The sequence below is a fragment of the Mytilus edulis genome, chromosome 6 (assembly GCF_963676685.1).
Source record: "Mytilus edulis chromosome 6, xbMytEdul2.2, whole genome shotgun sequence".
Classification (NCBI taxonomy): Eukaryota; Metazoa; Mollusca; class Bivalvia; order Mytilida; family Mytilidae; genus Mytilus; species Mytilus edulis.
The window spans coordinates 27,611,040-27,638,980 of NC_092349.1; the positions used below are offsets into that span (position 1 = coordinate 27,611,040).

Genomic DNA, 27,941 nt, shown 5'->3' on the forward strand with positions numbered 1-27,941 from the left:
ACAAAACTTTACGACAAAAGAGTAAAAACAGCAGAAGGTCACCAACAGGTCTTCAATGTAGCGAGAAATTCCCGCACCCGGAGGCGTCCTTCAACTGGCCCCTTAACAAATATATACTCGTTCAGTGATAATGAACGCCATATTAATTTCCAAATTGTACACAAGAAACTAAAATTAAAATAATACAAGACTAACAAAGGCCAGAGGCTCCTGACTTGGGACAGGCGCAAAAATGCGGCGGGGTTAAACATGTTTGTGAGATCTCAACCCTCCCCCTATACCTCTAGCCAATGTAGAAAAGTTAACGCATAACAATACGCACATTAACATTCAGTTCAAGAGAAGTCCGAGTCTGATGTCAGAAGATGTAACCAAAGAAAATAAACAAAATGACAATAATATATAAATAACAACAGACTACTAGAAGTTAACTGACATGCCGGCTCCAGACTTCAATTTAACTGACTGAAAGATTATGATTTCATCATATGAACATCAGGCACAATCCTTCCCGTTAGGGGTTTAGTATCATACCATCATAACATATATGAGGAGAACATAACCCGTGTCATGCCAACAACTGTTTTTTTAATAAATGTGTTTAGTTCCGATGCAAAGACCCTACAGGTTGCACTTTGTAAATACAGCTGTTTCTCAAAACACGCCTCCTTTGGAGAGTAATTGAATATTCATAGAAAATTGATTTTGTTTACATACTGGTTCCCAGTTATGCTCTCTGTGTTCCACATCGCAGAGACAGAACTTGGGAATGCTACCAGTAAATAAACACGTGCATATTGTTTACATTGAAATCTGTGGTAACCTTTCATTCGAGGTAGGGGTCGTTAAGAAAATTAGTGTAAGTTTAAACTCTGAGAAGTTCAGGGCATATAAACGTTGAAAATATGCCGCACAGCCCTATATTTTGACCTTTGAAAAAAATTGTGGTGCATATGAACTTTCAATTCTAGGATAAGATTTTTTTCAAAACTTCATAGTAAAAGTGGTACAGTTTTAGCCGTAAACGGAGTTCCTATTGGAAATTGCATTGTCAATATTTACAGAAATGCAGCCTATATAGGGTGAAAAGGGGGAACATTCAGAATTTAACCAAATTTGCTTTATTTCACAGATTTTAAAGAAATTAACTGAAATAAGAAGTTTTATAAATATTTAACGAAGATTGATAGACTCCTGGGCCTTAAATATGATGACTCAGCATAAATTCACAGTTTACAGTATGCATAGTTTACTGAAAGTCCTGGATACAAAATTAAATCATAATATTTGCATATTTGTAAGTTAAATTGTTAAGAAGTGCTTATATTTACTCTTCGCAGTCATTGAAACTCATAGATCCTTCCTGAATATTATTTATGGGGTATTTGTGTCCTTTCGATTACCAAAAAGTAAGCCGCAACACCTAAGTCTGCTTTTTTGTCACCACGGCATAATAAATACAAGCTAGAAAAACAAAAATATCTCAAGAAAACTTACAATAGTGTGTTCTATCCTGAATATGTACTAAATATTCCAAATTGCTAGAAACAGCAGAATGATTTAGGAAATTTGAGGCCCCAGGGGCAAAAAACATAGAAAATTGCCTACCCCCTGGGTCATAAAAACAAATAATTTAACTTGTAAATGCTATGATTTTATGATTTTAAAGTTCTTGATATAGAAAACAATTACTATGCTTGGAAGTTATGAAAAAATCAGATGTTAGCAGTCATCTCTACAACATTTTAAGTGAATTTATATCTCAGACTGGTATCTGCATACATACAACTATTGCAAATATGGCTTTGTTTGAACACTTCTAGTATATATAGTAGCTAAATTGTGTCAGATATATGGTTACAGATAATACTGTTGTGACAAGCATTCTAAATTGACCATTTGAGGCAGAAAATGTGTTCTTTAATTGACAAACAGGCATACAGTAAGATTAGGACTGGAGATAGAGGCTGGATTGGATACTTTATGTAATCTTAAATGTTGTAACGATTGAGTGCTAAATATGGAACGCCGGAACTGTCTTATAGTGTAAATATTTAATGTGTTCTGTCACTTTGTCTTTACGTCCTGTCGTTTCTTCTTTATATTATGTGCAAATGTCTGTATTTCTTGACACGGCATCTCTGTGTTATGTCAAATTAGTTGTTTGTTTGGTCAAACAGTAGTATTATATGTCATTGCTCAAGTTTGTTGTGTACAATAGGCATTACATCATGTTTTTACTACTATATATTCTGTGAAGACTTCGAAACTTTATGATCAACCACCTTTACATTCTTTCATATTTTATCTATGTTCTGTCTATTCTTCTTTTACGTAAGTCAGTTAAATATTGCGTCCTGCCTCAAGTGTTATTGTTATGTCGAATGTTCTAAAGGTTTTGTTTTGATACACCTTTGTTCCATGTAAATCTCATGATATTATAGTCTTTTGGCGTTATGTTGTGTTAATACATATGTATCTCCAGTGAAAAACATAACACATCATGGTATAGTTCCTATGCGTTTTGCCGAACAATTGATACTCTCTGTGAGCATTCATTACGTCATGTGCAAATGCCATTTACATTATGTGCAAGCAACTTATACGTTTTGTGCAATTCTCGCTGACCTTATGTGCAAACATCGTTCCCCTTATGTGCAAACATCGTTTACCCTATGTGCAAACATAGTTTACCTTATGTGCAAAGACCTATTGCGTTATGTGCAAATACCTATTAAGTTATGTATAACAACTACGTCATTATGTGCAAACACTATTACGTTATGTGCAAATACCGCTTACATTATGTGCAAATACCATGTAAGTTATGTGCAAACACCATGTAAGTTATGTGCAAATGCCTATTACATTATGTCCAAACATCTATTACGTTATGTGCAAACACCTATTACGTTATGTCAAAACACCAATTACGTTGTGTGCAAACATCTATTACGTTCTGATAAACGCTTTTTTGACATAGATTAAAACAAAACGCATCAGTGATATACACTTTGAAAATTAAGAAAATTATAAGTTTTAGCTTTCTAAAAAGCTCTGAATTACTTCGTTGTATTCTTTTCAAGGTAATATCCATTGGATGCTGAATGTGAACTGAAGGTTATATATATGTGCATCGGGATGTTGATTTAGTATTGGAAATGTAGTATTTTTATATATTGATTGATTTAAAAATGTTATATAAATATTTAGTTTTTTGTTCTATTTAAAGAGTGTTTGTTATACATCCATTCTTTTTATATTTTGTTCACTTTACTTGTTGAAAATTAAAATATTTACAAATCTATAGACACGATTCTCGAGGTGTGTCTCTCTGGAGGTGTGCCTAGATTGACAAAAGTCATAAAATACATTTCATGCATTTTTGAAAACATTGTACAGGAACATTTTTAGCAAACAAATCGTGCATATTGCAGATTAGCAATGCAAATAAACACTTATTAATGATTGATATTTCAATTTTCAATTTCAGTGTGTAATATATACGCATAATAAAACGACCATGCATTAATAACATTTGATCTGAAATATAATACACAGAGTTACATTTCCGGCATTTGATGGCTTAATATCCTCAGAAGAGAACAGTTTGTAATTATTTATCGCATTTAAGCCACTAGTTGTTGCTAAATATCAGCCACATCATAAAGCAAACAAACAGAATTTATATGTGACAATTTATTATTTCAAGATGGCGTGTATATAGACTGAAACTAAAAGCTCTGTCCTGTTATTCGAAGCAAAAAAAGCTACATGTAAAAAACAAAATGCAACCTCATTTCTTTACGGAAAATGTGAACGGAAAATAAGTTGATTTAAAAAAGAAGACGTGGTATTATTGCCAACTCTCCACAAGAGACCAAAATGACACAGAAATTAACAACTTTAGGTCACCGTACGGCCTTCAACAAGGAGCAAAGCCCATACCGCATAGTCAACAATAAAAGGCCCCGAAAAGATTATGTAAAACAATTCAAACGAGAGCACTAACGGCCTTATTTATGTAATGTTTTCTTTCATCTGCACCAAGCGGGTCATTCATAGGTCGCCATATTTGCATACATATTCAAAACATATGGTTTTAGAAGGCGACGAATTACACTTATGAATTATAGACTTTTGACAAGGTCAACACATTATATATGTGTCTATTCAGATGTTATTGGCCGAGGACGAAGACATTTTTCCGCCACCTCCTATCTTGTATTTGTTTTTTTTAAATCAGCAGGGAGTTGTGGCAAAACTGAGCCCAGAGCCCCCTCTTAATCAAACTGCTTATAGAACCAACAAACGCAGATCCATTCTTTTCAAAATTCTGGTTCCAGTGGCTGGTTTCATTGAATAAGAAATCAAAATAGAAAAAAAAATAGGTCCGTGTGTTTGTTTATCTAATGATATCTTAATGAACAACTTCTCTATTCATTTTACATCGGATGGCTGTGAGGGCATTAATGTGTATTGCTGTCGCATAAAATTTCCATTACGTAGCCTTCGTTTTGAGATTGTAACCGATCTATAAACATTATAATAATAAATACGCGGACGTTATCGAGTGCAAAATTACATTCCTTATCACTTGTTCTTAATTCATTTCAAATGAATACTCCTAAAAATATATTGTTTTGAACATAAATTAATGATATGAAAATGTCGTTAAACTCGTTAGAAACATAAATAAAGTAAAACATCTTTAATATTTATAAGAACGTTTGCAATCTCCCATGCAGAGTTATCTGTCTTTGCTCCTTCTCTCTGCGTGGGACATTGAATGTTTTGCAGGAAAATATGAATGCCCACTCAAATTCAATCTATCAGAAAAATCGAATTATTACAGCAGAGTGTCCACCATGCACTTGTACAGCACTATAATTAATATAGTGCAATAGAATGTTATACAAACGGATAAAAATTATATATACCTGTAACTGTAATTTACAAATATTAAAATAATGTATAACAGAAAAAAACAGAGTTTACTGATTTGTATCACTTCTACGATGAGGTTGAATTTATCATCCACGTACAGAAAAAATATATATCTGTACTTTAACGTCACTTTCAGGTAAAGAGATGTGATTTGGTTTTCTTAGACAAGTGCTTGTGACCGTCCACTAGAACTTGCGGTCATCCGATGTTCAGTACTTCAGTACTTTGATTAATATCTTCAACCTAAAGATGTTCTCAAAAATTGATAAAACATAACAAGGGTTTTATATCTTTTATAAATGTCTTGTTATTTTTATTTTATCTTGATTCATTTTGAGAACTCAAACCGTATCAATGACATACTGCACATTTAAAGATTTTTGAAAACTGGGAGTTAGCTGGCAATTGTTTCATGGTGCTTTAAACGGATGAATAAGAGGGTTCCGAAATTCCAACAATACAAAACATGACTTTCTAAATTTATAATTGGTAGCAGGAAAATTACAAAAGAATTTAAGCCTTCCCTTTTGTGTTAAAGTCTTCACATTTTTCTTTTCGTTATATAGGTGATTTTATTTTAAGAATTTCGACTAAATATGTTACGTCGATTTCAAGGCGAACAAGATTGCTTCAATTCAAGATTGTTACCGCACTTTGAGGATAATTTGGATTGAATCATATGAACTTCATGCCTCGCAACCTATTAATAAAAAAAACCGTTTCGCTTTAACAGTAGCCGAGAAAAGGGGGACCGATATATCTAAAAATGGCAATATTTAACGGAAACTGTCAAAAAATATTTTAGAATGATGACATTTAGATCCAAAAGAATATATTTGTATGAAATTTTATATTTTTTAACAGAAAATTTCTTAAATAATGATGTACAGTAAATCCCTTTTATGAACATTTGGCCTAATTGTGTATTTAGCTATATTTATCGAACCATTCACGTTCATAACTAAACGCATCGAAGCTTACCGTTTATACCGTATATCCCGCAATAATATTCATTGAATTTATGACTCTCCGTTCGGAAAATAGGTTGATGTTTCTAGTTTATACGACGATATTCGTTGAAATATTGAACAAAAAGATAAATGTATATCAACAGGCCGTACGGTGACCTAAAGTTGTTTTAATGTCTGTGTCATTTTGGTCTTTTGTGGATAGTTGTCTCATTGGCAATCATACCACATCTTCTTTTATATATATCAACAACTGTGGAATAATGTATTGATTATAAATGTACTTTGTCGGTAAACGTGAAATTCATTTGTACGAGCTTTAGAAACAGGACGAAAAGCGAGGCTTACCGAATTTTCTCCTTTCGCAGCTAGAACTAATACATTTTATATTTCTGACAATGTACATATATTTTTTACAATTTACACCTGGTATTTGAGCATAAGTTGTTTAAATCTTAACCATTGTCTTTATTTTTTACAATTATTGAAACGCGGACTCGAAGAAAACCCCAAAATGAAGATTACCCAGAGAGAAATATATTACCGATTGATCAACATGGAAACGGGTAGCAGGAAAATGAATTTGTACATGTACAAACAAAGCAAACAAAAATTTTGTTTATCTGCTATTTGTATACAATAACTAGCTAATTGCAGGATAAAAGCGAATTACTTAACTGTAACCATTTTTTTTTACTGGTGAAAAATTAAATGGGGTAGAAAAATAAATAGATTAGATGACTATGCGGTATGAGTGTTTTGTTAAAGGCCATACGAAGATCTATATATTGTTATTTATTTCTTTGTCATTTGGTCTCTCGTGGAGAATTGTCTCATTGGCATTCATACCACATCTTTGTTTTATAGATAGTCAGGTTTTTTTTCTGAAATTCAAAAGGAAAATTATGTTAAGATGACCATTTTAGCAACGACATTATTTATTTATTCTTATAGACAACAAAATAAACGATATGCATATCACTTATAAATAAAAATAATAGAAGAAAACATTTCAATTTACTATATTTATTTTTTTCGTATCGTTCTTGATGACACGGTTCGAGAAGTTACCGGACCAAATACGGATAAATAAAAGTCATTATCTGGAGTTTCAAGTTGCGGGATTTAATTTCGAGTATTGCCAGTGAACACTGTGTATCATCGCCACCGGAAATTGGGTACTAACGAAGCGGAGAGAAATAGAAAAAAAAGTAAACAAGTTAAGGATTCATTCAATTTAAAGCATTTCCACTCATTTGATGAGGGTGCCGCTTAAGAAATGATTTTCTGATATATAATTCTTTTAATTATTAGGCCGATAAGTACAAAATTAATACAAGATTTTGTGTAATACTCCAAAACTTGCCACTTAGTACCGGAAAATTTCAAGGTCGATCGTCCTCTGTCGCCCCATTTTCAAGATATTTAACTGTTTTTCATTATTTTTCCAGACACATTTTTAGATTATTATAGTGTGGCATCATATTTACTGAAATTTGTTGTCAAAAACATGTATTTAAAGAATATGGACAAAAACATTGTTTGTTTGTTGTACGGCGAATTGCAGGACGTTGTACGGCGAATTGCAAAATAAGAACTTTTGTCTGTACGACGTCTTGCAATATATTATAATTTTAAGAGGAAATTAATCACTGTTTAGATAATATCAAGTGACGATATTTTGCTGATATCAAAGCTTCACAGGCTTACAAATATACAAAATGTCTTACTTATCAAATATTATTAAATATATGCCATTAATTCAGTTCAGATGACCTCTTTGCGTACCGCTTTACGATTTTGTACAAAAAGTTTTTTTTTCAACCATATTATCCTAAATACATCCATAGACCGTTATACTACTAACGACTATTGTCTTATTTGTTGTTAGGGTGAAATTTTGTAAGTTCAATAAAATAAACCGTCCATTCATCTTTTGTTGGTGCTAGCTGTTTTTAAATAAAAACAGAGGAGATGTGGTATGATAGCAAATAAGATAACTATCCATCAGGATCAAATAAAGTGTATGTAAGCAATTATATGCTATCGTACGGCCTTCAACAACGAAAATTCGTACCTTATAGTCGGCTATACAAAGCACCGACCGAAAAATGTGAAAGGACTCCACAAGAAAACTAACGGCCTAACTCATAACAAAACAATTTATGAAAACAACAAATAAGATAGAGATGAAGGAACGACAACCACAGGATTGAAAATTCGGACAGACACATACATTTTTTTAATTAATTATAATTTCTGAAATGATTCATTTGTAAAAAGAAAAATTAAGATTCACCGAAAGTAAGGAGAAACAAATCGGGAATTGCATTTCGATTTAATTTTCTTGTCAGTTTCTTTTTGAAAATATATAATTTGTAAACATCTTAAATGCTGTCAAGCAAATGGTATTTCTATCTAATGCATTTTATTTAATGCATAATTAGAAGGGGGGTAGGGGGTCCGTTAACATGTTAACAACACCTCGATGTTGGCAAAAACAGTTAACAACAAATTTTAAATGCTGATAAGTGTTAACAGCAACTTTAATTTATCCCTTTTTTCCAAACGAATCCGAAAGCAATGAAAAGGGGAAGTGCATATCTTCAATGTATTAAAAAATTTGAAATCCACTGTACAAAGTCGCAGAAATGCCAAACTCCATAAGGAATCTTTTGTAAAGCTGACTAATTTTCAGAATACACACGCAAGTACCATATTTCAAACAGCAAAAGGGAGGCTTCTTCTGGTTATGTATATTGTTGAGTAAATGTTTAATGTCAATCAGTCGTAGCAAACTTGGGTTATCGTCATGACGTCGGAAAGTGTAACAAACAGATAGAATGAGTGAATACTATAGGGCGCGAACATTATTTTTTTTTTATGGCGGGGGCTCTTATAAATTATTATTGCACTCAGTCAGGGTATTCATACGACTCATTGCTTACATGATTTTATTAAAAGGAATTACGAAGGTTTACTAATTATTTTTTTTAAATCATCAAAACCAGTGTATAAATCAGAAAGTAACATGTAATGTGTCACAAGTTGAAGCACTCTTTCATCTCCATGTCCCAATTAAGAACTCTGAGCTGATATAAAAAAAAGCCTTGGTCCTTCTTTACATTTCTGAAGTCTTATACTAGTAAATTTGACATCAATTTGAGAACCAAGTCCTCATTTTTCGGCCTCTTCTTCCAGGCCACACTGTTCAGTTATTTTACGCATTGCAAATTGAAAAGGTACTTTATTTTTGAAAATTCCGTCCAGGTACTTTTGGTCAATATAACTTATCAAACATTCCATATACATCTGAATTATTTTCATCATAGGACTGACCAGGGTTTTATCTGGATAAGTGGCCTTTCACGTTTTGGATACATTACAAATAGAAGCCAGAAATAACTACATTGGTTAGACGAATAAAGAGGGGCATGAGATATCCCTTGACATGTTTAACACTGCCGCATTTGTTGCACCTACATGACCCAACTTGAGTCCTTACCCTTGCTATATAGTCTTGTATTTATTTCATTTTTTAAATTTTTGTTCATTTATATGTTTCAAAAAACAAACATTGAACTTCTACCCCCTTTTTGTAGTTAAATGATTGCTCACTTAGGAGACAGTTTCAGGTATACCAATACACAGTTACAAGTTTAGTTTCGCATTATAGCCATGATGAATTTTCTAAATATGAAAGTGTTTGTACAATTGAATTGATTTTTAGATAGTTGAATAATAATATAGCCTTCCTAGTGGGTTTATATGAACATTGTTTTTAGCATGTTTTATAAGCCATTTTTCAGTTTAATCGTCCATACGTTCCTATCCGTACCGCCATAGAGTTAGAAATTTTGTATTGTTTTTCAACAAAGATTTGAGGCTCGATCTTTTCAATTCAATTTTATGGAAAAACAGCAGAAATGCATATTATTTTTTGTTACCTCTTGATAGATATATGTCTATGGTTTCAGGAAAGGTATCACTCTTATTGATTGTTAAATTTTCCTTTACCCCAAATTTTTGAGATCTTTGTGACATGTTCAACCCCCTATTTTGCAATATTTGGTATCAAATAAATGCTGATTGTTGCCGGCATTGTCACACAAAAAACAGAGATTATATTTCACCATTATTACTATTGGAAATCAAATCTATGGACGATTCTCTTTCCATAAATATACACATGCATAACTCAAATATTAACCCTTATTTATTAGGAAGGAAGGGAAAGAGGGTGTTTAAAAGTTATGAGTGACAATTCTAAGTTTTTTCCTATATGTGAATTGACACCCAACCCTAGTGCATAATTTTCTCGCTGCGTTGGGTTGTTTCTTCTATTTGGTCGGCCTTCTGTTTCTTTGACATTTTTCTCATTTCCATTCTCAATTTTACTAAGGATTTACTATACTCAAAGATTTTTTAAAGACATGTACAGTTACATATATGCTGTTTATGTTACTCCTTTGCGGAAGCAACGTAAAGAAAGAGGTGGACAGCAAATTGTAATGTGATTCTTGTAAATAACTGTTAAGATCAGTTAACAGAGAAAATAATGTCAAAAACAGTGAACACTTTAAGTATTAAGTAACAGATAACAGGAATCTCAATTTCAAAAATAAACAGTTAACAACATTGCAAATTCTAACAAAACAGATTTATTACAGAAAGTGGATCAAAAACAGTTAACAGTTTTTAAAATTTATCAGTCAAATAACAGTTTTAAACAAATTTAAACCTTGAAAAGGACAAAAACAGTTTAACATAAAAAGGTACCCCACCCCAAAAAAAAAACCTTAGATATTTGAACTTAATACTTTATTTTCTTTAAAAGGACGGTAAATAACTAATCTATAATTAGCAAGTTGCCATACAGTTGAAAACAAGTTGCCATACAGTAAATTTGTCAACACGAGCAAGTTGCCGTACCCTAGACTTTATTTTTTATGGTCTATATTCTTTAAAAAACATGTTTTTGACAACAAATTTCAGTAAATATGATGCCACACTATAATAATCTAAAAACGTGCCTGGAAAAATAATGCAAAGCAGTTCAATATCTTAAGAATGGGGCGACAGAGGACGATAGACCTCAAAATTTTCCGGTACTAAGTGGTAAGTTTTGGAAATTTACACAAAATCTTGTATTAATTTTGTACTTATCGGCCTAATAATTTAAAGAATTATATATCAGTAAATCATTTCTTAAGCGGCACCCTCATCAAATGAGTGGAAATGCTTTAAATTGATTGAATTCTTAACTTGTTTACTTTTTTTTCTATTTCTCTCCGCTTCGTTAGTACCCAATTTCCGGTGGCGATGATACACAGTGGTGAAGGTGAAACAAGGCTGATAACCCTTTCATTAAAAAAAAAATATGTGTATGCGTCATTTTTGTAGATTACAAGATAATGCAGTTTTTAATATGAAAAAAAAAATCTTAAACATTTGTAGGATTCCTTAGCTGCTACATGAATCGTGGGAGACGTCATTACATTTGTAGCATTAATCTAGTACACGTTTCTCGCTAGATGAAGAAATAGTTTAGAATAACAATATGCCATAATAATTTGAACAATTTCATACTTAGGACTGCTATATGAAATTGTGTTGCAATCCTCCAAAATTTAATTTAACTTATTAACCGGTAATGAACAGAGTTTTGTTAACAGATAATGTCTGCCGTTGTTTTTTGAAATAGAAATTAGGTCTGAAATATTGGTATGATTGGTCCGAAATTTTCTTTGATTGCGATTTGTCCTACGATCATGAGAACGGTTTTTACGAACAGTTTTAGAAACTATATTCAAAATGTTAACGGAATCGGTTCTAGATATATTACCAATTCCCATGATATTATCATTAAGACCGAGAGGGTAGACTGCCTGTAATTTTTTAATCCAATTTAATTCAATTATTTTCCGTGATCGAACAAACTTTGAATGAGATTCACCAGGCTGCTTTTTTACTACTTCTAAAGGTGGAACTGCTAAATATTTAAAAGGATGGTTGTGCTTCTTAAGGTGTTGGTAAATGATACTTTTGAATTTATTGGGTCTTTTAAAACGATACAGATGTTTTAGATAACCGTTTCACAAATGACATCGGATATGTTCCTTACGTCGTAACTACAATCCCCTTCCCTTTCATGAATGTGACCTACCGAATTAGACTATTTACCGGATTTGTTATCCTATAAGCAACACGACGGGTACCGCATGTGGAGCAGGATCTGCTTACCCGTCCGGAGCACCTGAGATCACCCCTAGTTTTTTGGTGGGGTTCGTGTTGTTTATTCTTTAGTTTTCTATGTTGCGTCGTGTGTGCTGTTGTTTGTTTGTCTTTTTCATTTTAGCCATGGCGTTGTCAGTTTGTTTTAGATTTATGAGTTTGACTGTCCTTTTGGTATCTTTCGTCCCACTTTTAAAACATATTTGTATACGTCATACGCCAGACGCTCGCTACGTCCACACAAAACTATACTCAGATGATAAAAAGTAAAATCACAAAAATCCTCAACTTAGAGGAAAATCAATTCGGAAAGTCCATAACCACATGTCAAAATCAAATAATAAAACGCATCAAAAACGAATGGACAAGAACTGTCATATTCCTGACTTGGTACAGGCATTCTTCAATGTAGAAAATGGTGGATTAAACCTGGTTTTATAGCGCTAACCCTCTCACTTTGATGACAGTCTCCTCAAATTCCGTTATATTTACATTGATGCGTTAACTAAACAGACACAATAAATACAATAGTCAAAATATGGGTACATCAGGCATCATCGTATAACAATTTTAAAAGGAACAATTTAACAGAACACAAAAAACTATCTACAAACACTTTCATTGATTTGTGTGTGACGTCAGAAAATTTAATACATCACATAAGTTTGTCGTTCAATGTGCATAGAAACAATTTTAAAATTGACATAGGCAATGTTAGCATATACATGATAAAGGGTTGAAAAATCAAAAGTATGTAAGATTAAATTTCAGAAATAGACCAAGATTAAAAATAGTCCAAAAGTTTTATATAGAATTTATAAGAATCCACAACTAGTTAATTCCACTATCAGTCATCATCGTATAACAATTTTAAAAGGAACAATTTAACAGAAGACAGAAACATCTATCTACAAACGCATTCATTGATTTGTGTGTCTGACGTCAGAAAATTGTATACGTCACATAAATTTGTCGTTCAATGTGCATACAAACAATTTTAAAATTTACATAGGCAATGTTAGTATATAGGGTTAAAAAATCAAAAGTATGTAAGAATAAATTTCAGAAATAGACCGAGATTGAAAATAGTCCAAAAGTTATATATAGAATTTATAAGAATCCATAAATAGTTAATTCCACTACGCGATTGAATGATTTTGACGTAAAAGTTTGAAAACCATAACAACTACAAAATTAAAGATCGCTGAGGATCAAAAGTGTCAGAAAGTTGTGAGGCCAGGGTTATCCACCTGAGCACTTCTGTTTTCTAATGTATATCTAATTAATATTTAATTGTAGTAAGTAGTAATTAGATAATTGATTGTATTATCTAGCTTTGTCGGTGTTTCTTCTGATCGAAGTGCTAACCAACTATATCGTGTAAATTACGTTGATCCAAAATGAAATCTACCAAATGAACTGGATGAGTAGTTATCCCCAACACAACACACGAATACAACAGAAAAAATAAATACGATTAACCACTACAAACGTTCAAACATTTGACACAATCCGATGACAACAACAAACACAACATCAAAACCCAACAAATTGATTTGGGATGGAAAAGTACCGTGCAAAGTCTTATAGAAATACAAATTCACACTCAGCAAAACAGTCAAATTCAGGAATAAGTCACGTTCGGTAATAAATAGATCAGACGACGTAATGACAAACCACAATCTAACTCGCGATAAAAATGTCCATAGTTAGTTTGGACAAAGATACATCGTCTGGATCAACCAATTCGTGATGTTAGGAGTACACTCCTGTATTTGAAGTCCATATAGTGTAAACACGTACGAGAATAACGCATCAATTGAGATATGTTAACACCATACGAATGTGCAAAGAGTATGTTACTGCTGAGAAAAGGAAAATTGATAATTGGGAAGTTGAAATCGTCCAGTTTATCATAGATTTTCGTGTGAAGGCGTCCATCTGTGTTAATATTAAGGAAGAGATGAAGGTATGAAGCAGTCCTTCTCTTTAATTTCAAGTTCACTGGAATATATGACATGCAAGTACTGACTAAAATATGGATTATTCAATGATCGATTGGACTTCCCCAATATATAGGAAAGTGAAATTACAGAATTTAGCAAGGTGCTTTATCTGTTTGTCTGTTAGAAGGATTTGATTGAATTCTGCTTCATACGAATACAACACAAATCGGCTAGTAGGGGTGCACCATTAGTAACCATTGGAATACCGATTGACTTTTGAAATATTAATCCTCCAAACTCAACAAATATATTGTCGTTCAAAATGTCCAGCATTTTAATAATATCATCTTCAGTATACTTTCTGGTAGATTCATTGTGGTTCTTCACAAAATATTATTGTAACCCAAAACAAAAAAAAATGTATCTACGATTCCAATTTTTATAGAAATAGCTTTCTTTAATGAGATGGTGGAGTCGATCTTTTAACTGAGCATGGGGGATAGCAGTATAAAGCGTAGAAAAATCGAAAGTCTTTATGTTTCTGCAAAATTGCAAAGACTGTGTTCGATCGAAGATTAAGCAGCAACACTCAGCTAGTTAAAAAGGGGGAGACAACTCCAATTAAATGTCAACGTACCCTTTGATATCTTGTGGCAATTTAACACACATGGACACAAAAGATACTACACTATATTTCGTTCTAATAAAAATAATAAAATACAAATTTTGATCTCGACTTTTTTGCGCCGATCTGCATTTCAATTTTTTTTATTCTTTCACATGCGTAGATTTTGTCTTATACTTGCGCCGATTGTGGACAGGTTACCAGGGTAATTAGAATGGTAAAAGTTATTTTTATGTCCAATTTATGATTTCTGGTCTGTGCGTCCGTCCGTCCCGCTTTAGGTTAAAGTTTTTGGTCAAGGTACTTTTTGATGAAGTTGATGTCTATCAACTTTAAACTTAGTACACATGTTCCCTATGATTTGATCATTCTAATTTTAATATCAATTTTTCAAAAATTTCAATAATTGAGTATTCAGAAGATCAGGCCGATACAAAATCATTCCTTATATCTTAAATATTCAGACTAGATGGAATAATGTCTATACGTTTGTCTAATTTGGGAAAAATAATGGTATGAAGAAGTCCGTCCGTGCTTTTGTATGTCCATCTGTCAACAGTAGAAAATGAGTTCGTTACGGCAAACTTCTGAAATTGACGCGAAAAAAAACCCACACACATCTAGTCTGAAATAGTCAAACACTCTGTAGTTAGCCAGTGCCATCTTTCATTTCTTTTTTTTTATTTTCAATAATTTTGCTAATGAGGGTAGAGGACAAAGACAGACTTTCCTAACAAAAGCGACGTGAAAGGTTATTTTAAACAATTTTCCATTCCGACGGATGGTGTTTCTGAAGGTTAATATTGTGCGGCAACAACATCATAAGATCTGATGCTGACACATGCATTTAATATCTTGTTTTGCCGGATAATAAAGTAGGTGAATATAGTTGTTATTCTTGGAAATTTAAATGTGGGTTTTAAACGTCCAATTTGCAAATTTTTCCAAATAGTGCGTCAGAAAGGAAAGTTTTTACTATGACGTCAGATGCAATATTCTGAAGAAAGACAACTCTTTTCTTCAAAACGAACGAGAAAAAAACATGAAAATTACTCACAACTTTTTTGAAAGGTCGGTGACATACACTTTTTTTTAATTTTATTTTGAAGAGTACACATGGCACTTTCTTTCTTGAAATTATCATGAAGAAATCACCGGTAGATTTTTTTTTAATACTGGAAACGTTTTTCGTTTTTACGTTTTATTTTGGGCGGGAATGAAATAAATCATATTTTTAAAGAGCAAAACAATATGAGTCTTAAACTCTTGAACCTGTATTTGATAGATACAAATCTACTGTTTAAAGCGAAACAAGAATTATGCTTGTAGGCTTGATATAGAGTATTTTTTGGAGAGTTTATATAAAATAAAAGTCTGTGGTATAAGACAACAAATCGAATTATATTGAGCATAAAAGTTAAGCACCACTTTTTATTTCAGTTTATGCTTTGTACGTATAATCGATCTATTACCTTGTTTACCTGTACTTTTAAAACGATATTTGAAATTTATTTGTTTAAAAAATATTGCATGGGGCGTCGACTAGTCCTTCCCAAAAATGACCGCCAGAGAACTAATGGGATGGAAGATGCCGAAATGAGTGTTGCCGACGTCGCGGTTCGATTAAGTGTGATTAGGTCAACGGTTTGGAGGGTAATAAATAGATACAGACAAACTGGAACTGCAAGATTGACCAAGTTGATACCAAGACCTCAACCCGATCAAACATATATGGAATCTGTTGAACCGACACATCCATAAAAATTCCAGTGATTTTCACACAAAATTTACGAGAACTAGAAATGCACTGATTAGGAAATAAAATGCAATTCCAAAATGGCAAAATCCAAAGATACTAAATGGAATGCGAAAACAATGATAATCCGTCATCGATGCACGTGGAGCATGAACGAGATATTGATTTTGAATAATACTATACCCATTTCCACACTGGGACGCTACATTCCTAGTGAAATTGAGTGATAAACATTCATGTTGCTTCTGACTTTTCATACTTCCATTATGTTTTTTTTATAATCATATGTTGTTCAGTTTTTGTAATAAACTGAAATTATTTTGGGGCGCACTAATATCATAAAATATAATCTAATCAGGTTTACAAAAGCATTGGATTATTAAGTTAGAAAAGGACAACTAGGTTATATAAATGGCATTTTGAAGATATAAAACAAGAAATAACCTTTTTTGTCATATGGTTTTGTTAGACTTATATATTTGATTGTCCAAAAAACAATAACAATTAAGGTTAGACATTCGATAAATAAAACACACAATATATATATATATATATCATTGGTTAACAATTTAGCAAAATTCCTTTATTTTATTCAGACAGGGACAATACAAACACAATATTAAATTATGCAGCTTTAAATGATACAAAGAAAATCGATATTTGATTCCATCGGGTTTGAAAACAGTTGATTATTCATCAAGGAATTTATTACGATCGGAATCATATATTAAGTTGATAATGCATTTAATTAAAAACATTTTTGCAATAATTCTACATCTTCTGTCGTCAATCCGCGAGGATTCCCATCTTCAAACATTATTAAAAAAAAGTAGTAGCTGTATATACATGCGTTCATTAATGATAAAGCCTTGTTTTAATGTGTCTGTGCATTTGGAATAACAAATAAACTTAAACCAAGACAACGATTCCTAAATGATTATTTATCTTTGATTCCAATAAAATATCACTGATTAGGTATACATTTGTACGTATGTTTTGGCATTTCGAATATTCTAGATACATAACGTTTTTATTTCACTCTGAAGATTAAATTACTTTGCTGAGATGAGTATAGAAACATTATGTAAACATTGATTTGAAGAAAGATTCAACAAAGATTAACAAATATGTACAAAACGTCATCACGTACCTCATTTTCTATATTTGGATCTATATCTGTTCTTTCAAATAACAACTGTACAATGTCCAGATTTCCACAACTAACAGCTAAGTGTAAGGGAGTATCACCAGTATACTAAAATGAAAAGCTTGTACTGTTCATGGCATCATATGAAAGTGAACAAAAACAATCCATACAAATGAGTACAGTACAAAACAAAAGTACTGTGATATTTTAATGTTTTGTTAATATTGACCTCTAGCTAGTTTGGCTTTATAACTGTTTATTTGTATACAGAGAAAATTAATGACGCAAGGCTAATTTGACAAGTTGCTAGTTTATTATCTGCATTTAAAGTTGAACTGTCAGATGTGATTAAGACCAGAAACCATGTCCTGGTGTGTAGGGTAATAAAATTAGCTATGCCTATTTGTTTGTCTGGAGATGGAGTTATTAAACTCTATGATCAGGTTAGTTAGTCAAGAGACTGGCATAGTGTGTATCAGCTGTGATACTGTAAGGATGTGTATTCCTTGAAGTCTTGAATCAGTTAGATTCTGGAGGACTTGTATTTAAAGTTAATATGTGAAAACTTTGTAGCTAACTGTCAATAAGTCGGAAGTAATGTACATTTGTTAATAAACTTGTATATATGAATATCGTATTATTTAGTTACTGGGAATTTAACACAGGATAGATTGTCGTGCCATAGATGGCTATGTCCGTCCGTCTTTGTCGGTGATGACCTCCCCTCGATCACGTTACATTTTTTGGTGGCAGCGGTGGGATATTATTAACATGGATTAATTATATTCAGGGATTTATAGTAATAGTCCGATAAAGTGTGAGAGGATTAAATATTTGTGTGCATAAATAAAGTAACTGTAATTAAATTGTTTTACAATGGATAAAAATGATTCTTCTGATAAAGAAATCTATTTCGGAAGTGCAAGACCTAAAGTATCAATGGATACGGGAATAGGATTAAGTTCAACTGTGTTATCAGCTTCAACACCTAGAATGATTGAAACCCAAAGAGAAATTCAGCGTTTAACTAAAGAGTATGAAACTCTTCAGGAAGAACTTTCAAGTGCTCCGACTCCGAGAAGATCGCCGAATCCATCTGTGTTCCAACCTATTGGTAATAAGGAATCACATTCACCTGAGCGTATGAAAATTGAAAAGCCAGTTGTCCCTCCCTCGAAATATGATGGTTGTGTTACTTGGGAAGATTACGAAATTCAGTTTGAAATGATATCTGAATTAAATTGTTTGACGGATAATCAGAAAGCAATGTTTCTTGCAACAAGTCTAAGTGGGAATGTGCAAAGTGTTTAGCCGATATTGATCCGATAAAGTGTAACGATGATCAATCGATATGTTCAGCATTAACAAGTAGATTTGGAACCGAAAACAGAACAAAGGTTTTCCGTGTGCAGCTTAAGAATATCCGTAAAAGAAGAGATCAAGAATTGCATGAATTGGCGCAACATTAAGAGACTAAGCCGTAAAGCATATCCCAAAGCTCAACTGTAACTACAAGAGATGTTGAGCCGAGATCATTTTATTGATGCATTAGATGACGCGGATACACGGTTGCGTATACATCAAGCTTACCCAAAGACACTAGATGATGCAGTTAAGTTGGCTGTAAAGCTTGACGCTTTTTATATTGCGGATGATAAACAGAGGGACAAACCTTTAAGTGTTCGAAATTTTGCTATTTATTAAGCGAGATATGAGTCATCAGAGAAGCGGATCTAATAACAATAACATCAAGACGGCAAAAAGAGGATGTGGAGAGACAGGCCATATTAGAAGAAATTGTCAAAAACATACAAGAGTAACACAAATTATCAACAAAAAGACAGAGTTAGAACCGGTCTTGTTGCGAGAGACTATGGAGAAATGTATATTACTGGTAAATTTCAAGGTACAAACGTTCAATGTTAAGTAGATACAGGTGCAAATGTGACAATTTTGAACGATAAGGTATACGATTCTCTGTCCGATAGAAACAAAGTAGTGTTGCGTCCAACACAAACAAACATGAAACTTGCCGATGGTAAATCACTTTAAGTTAGAGGAATAGGCAAAATGAACGTTGAAATTGGGAGAACACTTCAACACACGATGTGTGGGTAGCTGATATTGATGAAGATATAGACTGTATCATCGGTTATGACTTCATGAAACAAAAAATGTGTTGCATTGATGTGGCTAACAATACTATGACTGTGAACAAAGAGCAGATATCTTGTGCTGTATTAAATACACAAGGTGTGCGATGTTCTCAGGTTGCTGTGATAGAGACAACAGTCATTCCGCCGGGTGTCGCAATCGAGCAGAATATTCCGCGGAAAGTTATTGATATCGGTTATGATCAAGATTGTAGCATGTTAGAAGCTTCAGATAATTTTGTGAAGAAACATCATACCTGTTAACAGTAGTTAATTTATCATTAGATGTCGTTCCCATTCAAGAATTGAACGCAACAGATAAGTCTGTTAAAGTGTATGGGAAAACTATTGAAACGCCATGTGAAGCAGTAACAGTACTTAACGAGTCAGCTTGTTCTCGAGATTCGTAAAGAGAAGATATTCCAGAACATTTATCCAGTTTTAACACAAACAGTATAAGTGACTTCGTGTACCAGATTCAAAAGTTAGAACCGTCAAAACCAAGAGTTGTACATTACAACAGACTAAAACCGTATCATTGAGATTTTGACAATTGGCTCATTAAAACTGCAATTCAAAGAGACACCGAGATTCCCGCTATCGCAATCGAAGAAAATAACATTGAGTCTGACATTCAATTAAGTAAATACGGTCACGGACATCGTGGGAAACGTCCACCCAAACGATACGTGCCTGATTAGAACGTTGTTGAAGTTTAACTTTGAACATTTAAAATTATAATGAACATTGCATGTCTTCATGATTATGATTGAGTTGTCTTGATTTATTAAATAGTTTAAATGTTGAATTATTTTTTGACATATTTTGAATTTTCGTGCATATTTTTTTTGTTTTATTTTTGAAAAGTGGTCTTCCATAATTTGATAAGTTAAAGTTATATTTGTTCACATGTGAGACACATGTTTTTCGGAAGTAATGTACATTTGTTAATAAACTTGTATATATAAATATCGTATTATTTAGTTACTGGGAATTTGAAACAGGATATATTGTCGTGCCATAGATGGCTATGTCCGTCCGTCTGTGTCGGTGTTGACCTCCCCTCGATCACGTTGCAGTACATTTGACACCATATCAATGAATTCTAAACTGTTCTTGTGAATCGTAATTTTGTTAAAACTGTAAATGTGGTTTATGTATGTTACTTGTCTAAATGAAACATGTTCAATATAAAAAAGAAGATGTGGTATTATAGCCTATTATCCAGAAGTTCAATTGTTCTGTATGCTTTTTTCCATCACACACATCTGTTCCCCCTGGTATGGCAATTTTTGTACGTGGCATCAAAATAAAAAAAGGAATTAACAACAATTTCATGGTAAGTTGGATCGCACTTATAGTATACTAGTTGGTATCATTACGGGCAGATTTCAAAAAAGAGGTATCAGTCAAGAAATATGTTCAGATATAGTTGTCTGTCAAAATTATATAACAGATGCTAACATCTGCATCATTTGGTACGTATTTTATAGTTGCATCATTGGTAAAACAAAGTCGCAGTTAGAGATGTTAACATGTTTAAAGCTAAGACGAACATACTTTGGAATATACCATTAACTGAAGTTATTTACTTTTTAAATCACAGGTACATCCAATATTTATGAATAATTTGATACTACTTAAATATAAACAACATAAATATGACGGTACTATGTCTACTTTTATTCGTTTTAAAAGAATCCAGGAACCAAACGTGTCTGATGTTGGTATAACAATACGAAGTGATCAAGATCACACGTTTTTACAGCCTTTTTTTTGTGAAACAATTTGACGATAGAAACCGTTAATATCCGCATATGTATTAAAGATAGATAAAACCAATTAAAAAAGATAGAAACACTATATCCGCCAACCTATACGATAACCAGACATTAACAAACAAATACAGACCTATACATGAATGAATTGTTCTATGGAGTGATGTAAATAGGTAGTATATATTTTACATACCAATACAGATAACTGATATTTTCATTGTCCATGAAATCATGCTTAATGATTATAAGATACAAAGAATGTACTTACGAAAATATCAAACTCAACGGTAAAATCAGAAAGGTGAAGTATGTAAAAACTGATAAAACCAAAGGCTCAACCAATGGAAAGACCTGACAGCAACTGATATATTCTTGACTTGGTATTGGTATTTTCCAAAGAAAATGTTGACGTTGATGTGGTTTTATAGCTCGCTTAACCCCCAGTTCTTTTATATTGATAATATTGCTTTATCGATTCAAACAGACGAAACTGGTTGACGTGACGATAATTGGGATTCAGCAGCATATATTGTATACTGACATCATATCTATATATAGCTGTTGGTTTTTTTTGGATCATGACAAACAAACAGTTACAACTAGCAAAGACGTCAACACACAACAAGTGTCTGTAGATGATAGTTTATAGTACATCATAATCAAACATAAAACAACGTGACAAACAGTTTGATTAAAGTAAAATATAAATACGAGAGACATAAATCAAATTCCGTGATACAAAGTCATGCGTTCGAGTCACCCCACTAAATCCAGCACAATCAGGAAAACTACAAAGCCAAAAACATGAAAGCCGTTTCAACATATACATAGTCGCGTCAGGAGTCATATGACCATAACGGACATAATAGTAAGAAAACAAAACAGAACACTGCACAAATAATGACATGATACACAATGTCAACACCTGAAATCAATAACTAAAGACCATATACTTGATATATCATGGGTTATTTGTAAGGTTAACACTGAAGATGTGTCTATAAATCGAAGTACGCTTTGATGAGCTTTTTAAGACCATGGCTCAATCATGTTTTGCTAATACACCAATAACGTTAAACAAAGTCTGAATAGTTGGTGATCACTTTTGCAAATTGTATTAGTTAAGAACTGGATACCCCATACGAGGTTAATGTGATATATTTGCTGATAAGCATGCTACGATGAAAGAAATATATAATTTCAAATCGAAATCTTCTTGTACGTCATTGGCTCTGGTACTGAGATGACCAGCGTAGTCACTTTCGACGTTTATGTCAAAATATGAGATACAGGAAGCTGAATCTGTGTTTTTTTAGATCTGTAATTCAGAACTATATATGTTCTATATAAACTAATAAACTACGACTCATTTGAAATTGAGAAAAGTTAAAGAAGGAGAGACGCACAGTTAATTCCCATAGAAATACCGACAACCTCGTAGGAAATTTTAGCATTTATTCCACCTACAAATTATTTACAATTATTATGTGGTTAGTTCCGTCTTCACTGCTGTTTATCTTTCAAACACACAATTATTTGGTAGAGCATGACATATTGATTGGTTGACTACAGTTTGCTTTACTCAACCTCATCACGATATTGTGTCTTTAGACAAGTCAAATATTGTTGCCGAATTTTTTTTTTTTAATTAGACATAAGACCCTTCATATACTATTACTCAAGTTTAAAGCAAAATTACTTATTTAAAAATAGAATTCAAAATAAAACCACGTGATAAAAACATTTTCTCATTGCACACTGAAACAACATATTTGTATTATATGTGATATATTTCATTTTCTTTACAAAATGAACCATCGATGAATGTAGGCGTTTGTTTATGTTGCAGTTCAGTGTATCTGCTGTTCTATTGTTTTCCTCTTATAGTTAATGGCATTCCCTCCGTTTAAGTTGGTAACCCAATATATGACTATTGAATAGCGGTATACTCCTGTTGCCTTTTTTGCATTCAAAGCAAGATTTAACTTCATTTTTTTAGAAATAATGAACGAAAGATACCAGAGGGACAGTCAAACTCATAAATCGAAAATAAAGTGACAACGCCATGGCTAAAAATAAAAGGACAAATAGACAAACAATAGTGCACATGATAAAACATAAAAACTTAAGAATAGGTTACACGAACCCCACCAAAAACTAAGGGTGATCGCAGGTGCTCCGGAAAGGTAAGCAGATCCTGCTCCACATGTGGCACCCGTCGTGTTGCTCATATTTAATCCGGTAAAAAGTCTAATTCGGTAGGTCACATTTATGAAAAGGGAGGGGATTGTAGTTACGACGTAAGGAACATATTCGATATCATTTGAGAATCGGTTATTCCATAACGGTCAACCAACTCTTAATGGTTTCCGTAAAATATACGAAGGGATGATTTCAACTTTACAATTTGGAACTCTTTGTTTAATAGCTTTCTTGTGAGCAGCAACCCTCTATCAAAACAATCATTATAGAAATTGCAAGGACGGGAATATCGTATCAATTGGGAGACATATACTCCGTATGCAGGTGCTGCTGGAATGCTGCTACTTAGAAATGGAAATTTCACTTAAACTGTATCTGTTATTTCCTTTATCTCTAGTTCGATGGGATAGATGCGTTCAACATAGTCACCAAATTATGAATTATTTAGTGAAAGAACATCATCTATATAGCGGAAAGCAGAGTTACAGGATATTGCTAACAAGTAATCTTTTTTCCGAAGAAGTTCCTGTAATAAGTCAGTCTCATAAGAATAAAGAAACAAGTCGGCAAGAAGAGGGACACAATTGGTTCCCATTGGAACGCCGACAGTCTGTTGAAAAACACGTCCTCCGGATGTAACAAATATGTTGTCAATCAAGAAATCAAGCATCTTGATAATGTCAGTTTCAGAGAATTTTTTGTTTGAATCAGAGTGATCCTTTACAAAGTAGGATTAGATAGAAGATACTCGTGTGTTATGCTTGTATTGTATATAGAAATAACACTACTTATCTTTGCAACATATACAATTAGGTATGGATGCATTTTTATTATATACTTACGTGTTTAAGGCTAATTGTATCAAAATTATGATGCTATACGTATGCTATATGCTATTTGACATGTTGCATTCTATGCATACACTAGCTCGTTATAATTAGGCATACACAATTGTTACACATCTAATGCATCAACAGATGAATCTGTTTCAATTAACTCATTCTACTTAATACAAGGAATTAACATTTCAATCATTAGACCAGTTTGTTTGTTGGAAAAAGATTTAAAATATAAAATAGCAAAATTACCGAACTCCAAGGAAAATTCAAAACGGAAAGTCCCGAATCAAATAGCAACATTAAAATATCAAACACATCAGAAATAACGAATGATTTGAAGGCACATTTCTATGTGACTTCATGATCATCGTGCAATGATCAATGTTAACTTTGAATGATAAGTCTGTTTCTCATACACTGTAAATAAAGGCAACAGTAGTATGCCGCTGTTCAAAAATTGTAAATCTATGGAAAAAAAAACAAAATCGGGGTAACAAACTAAAATTGAGGGAAACACATTAAATATAAGAGGAGAACAATGACACAACATAAAAATGTAACATACACAGAACCATACTAAGCATTAGTCAAAATAAAAACCAAAAACTGTAATCAATAGATTACTTTATTTGTTCCCTCGAGTGACAGTAAAATGTGCCTGTCCGTCTACAATTGTTCATCTCACCTTGAACTCATTGTCATTATTCAGTGTTTAATATTTACTTTTAATTGTGTATGACTATTTCAGAAACTACTGGCAACAGTTCGTACGCTATATGCTGTATATGATATTAAAGTTACATGTCTATATGACCTTGACCTCATTTTCATGTCCATGGGTCAATATAAGATATTCCTGGTTTTGAAAGACTGTATCGCTCTGATAGCTATATGCCAACTATATTAATTGTATTGGAGCGTATAAGGTGTATATGTCAGTGTGGTAGTGTTGATCTGTCAATGATTTCATTACCAATGATCACTGCTAATGATACCTGTAATAAAACTTTGCCTTTACTTTGAAAGGAGTAGATCCGGTAAGGACTCATTTTGGCCTCAAATTTCAGCTTCATCTGACGAAAGATTTTGACCACTTTTTAAACAAGTGTCTTTTTCAGTTGATTCAATTAGTTTATGTGAAAGATTTTAACTGATTACGTCATTAAAAACGATCCGATTGAAGCTCAGTTATGAAAAATCTCTCAAATATGCCAAAAAACGTCACTTTTCAGATGGTTTTTGTCAAAAATGAAAGTGGCCGCATCCGTGTTCATCCACAATCTTTATATATGTTATGTATTATTATAAAATACAACTTACATTGCAATATTAAGGATGAACACGAATGCGGCCACTTTCGTTTTACACGGAAACCGTCTAAAATTTAACTAAAATGATAGAATTTTGAAGATTTCAGTAATTTAGCATGACTAAATGGTGCTACAACCCGATATATGTGCATTGTATTGTCAAAAACAGCCCATATTTATGTAGCAGAAGCATTCAACTGTCCAATAAATAACTAAAAGTTTACATTTTAACAATTTTGTAAAACTGTTATATTTTTGGGCCAAAAAGGGGTTTTACCGGACCTACTTCTTTAATCGGGGTGATAACAGCAGCTAAACATTTCAGCAGGTCACCTCTTGTTCATTGGTTTTTGGTTCATTATGAAATTATTTGGCTTGTCGTTCTAGATTTATTGGAATCAAACTGTAGGATTAATGGAAATGTTTGACATATCACTGATCACAACGTACAGTATGCTCTGATCCATTAGCTTTCATGTTAACAACGAAGCTAGGAATTGTTAAGTAACCTTTATATAAGACAAACAGAGAAACAAGCATAATTCATAATAAGAATTGAAAACAAATTTACATTGAAATTAAGTTCTTATACTAAATAAAATCTATCTATCATAACAATACATTCTATGAAATGAAAAGAGCCTATCACCGTCGAATAGAATATGTTATATCAAATCATTCAGACTAAAATGAACACAAACAAACTTATTTCTCAATACCACCAAATAAGGAAGCTACATTTTGTCATTTCAATAAATGGGTTAAAACCTTATCAATACGCATTAAAAACATCGGTTTGAAAAATATTGCTTTTTTTTATGTAACACAATTTATAGAAATTATGTATTGAAAAAGTATAGAAACAATACCGAACTTAAAGGTAATCTCAAAAAGGGTACAGCACATCAAAAATGACAAAATTAAATGCAATCCACCAACGGAACGATTGTAAAAACAACTATCCTATTCCTGACTTGGTACAGGCCTGTTTCGTAAGAAAATGGTAAGAAAAACATCCTGATTGTATGACAGTTGTTATTGTTTAATTATCTTGACCAAATTGATTGAGCACCCAAAACATATATATTTGGTTGATGTGACAATAATTGGGATCCAGCACGAATGTGTAAACAAACATCACAGACATATACAACAACTTACTGAAATTCAAACAAACATACAAATATATCTAATAAAGACATGCACACACAGGTTGCTGTAGTTGATAGTAAAATTGACTACAAAATATACAAAAAACACTGTATGTGACGAATACTTATGGTTATTGAGGATGAGATTGAGCTCTTTACCTCATTCATTCTAGCAAGCGGCTATGGCAAGTTATGGCCAATATTATTTTCAATCATCAGTTGATACCAAAAACATAATTTGTTTTAAATAACGAATATTAAAGCGATATACTTCTGTTGTAGTAATAGGCCATATTTTGGGAAGAATGACGATTAACACTATTTTGTCAATTGTTTGTTATTTTGTTTTTGTTCAATAAAATTGAAAATGGAAATGGGGAATGTGTCAATGAGACAACAACCCGACCATAGAACAGACAACAGCACGTCACCAACAGGTCTTCAATACAACGAGAAATTGCCGCACCCGGTGGCGTCCTTCAACTGTCCCATAAACAAATATGTACACTAGTTGAGTGATAATGAACGCCATACTAAACTTAATACAATATATCTGGTTAATTAAGCTTTCTATGATAATATTCTCACCCAGTCGCTATAGTTTATATCTGCGCCTTTGGAAAGATAATCTTTGACCTTTTGTACATCTCGGCCTTTAGCTGCTTCTAAGAGATCCTGTAAGAAATCAAACGCAGGTTTAAACTCATGTAAAAAAATGTAAGACAAAAAAAAACATATTTTCCATTTAAGAAGTATTCTCTATTCGCTTGTTTTGTACAATAGTATCAAATATATTTTGTTTCTATTTGTATTAATACAGATGCAATATTTGTAGATATTTCTACTGGTTTTTCTTATAACGGTATAGACTACATAGACATAGAA

General features: G+C 32.7%; 1 protein-coding gene across 1 annotated transcript in view; it reads right to left on the minus strand.

Moving 5' to 3' along the window:
- Positions 1–18,228, minus strand: part of LOC139526323 (putative ankyrin repeat protein RF_0381) — a 94,081-nt gene extending 75,853 nt beyond the window's left edge. Inside the window, exons 1-2 of the mRNA XM_071321455.1 lie at positions 18,202–18,228; positions 17,627–17,731 (exon numbers count right to left, since the gene is read on the minus strand). Of these exons, the coding sequence (XP_071177556.1) occupies positions 17,627–17,731; positions 18,202–18,228 (132 nt within the window). The remainder of the gene's footprint in view (positions 1–17,626; positions 17,732–18,201) is intronic.
- Positions 18,229–27,941: the final 9,713 nt, after the last annotated feature.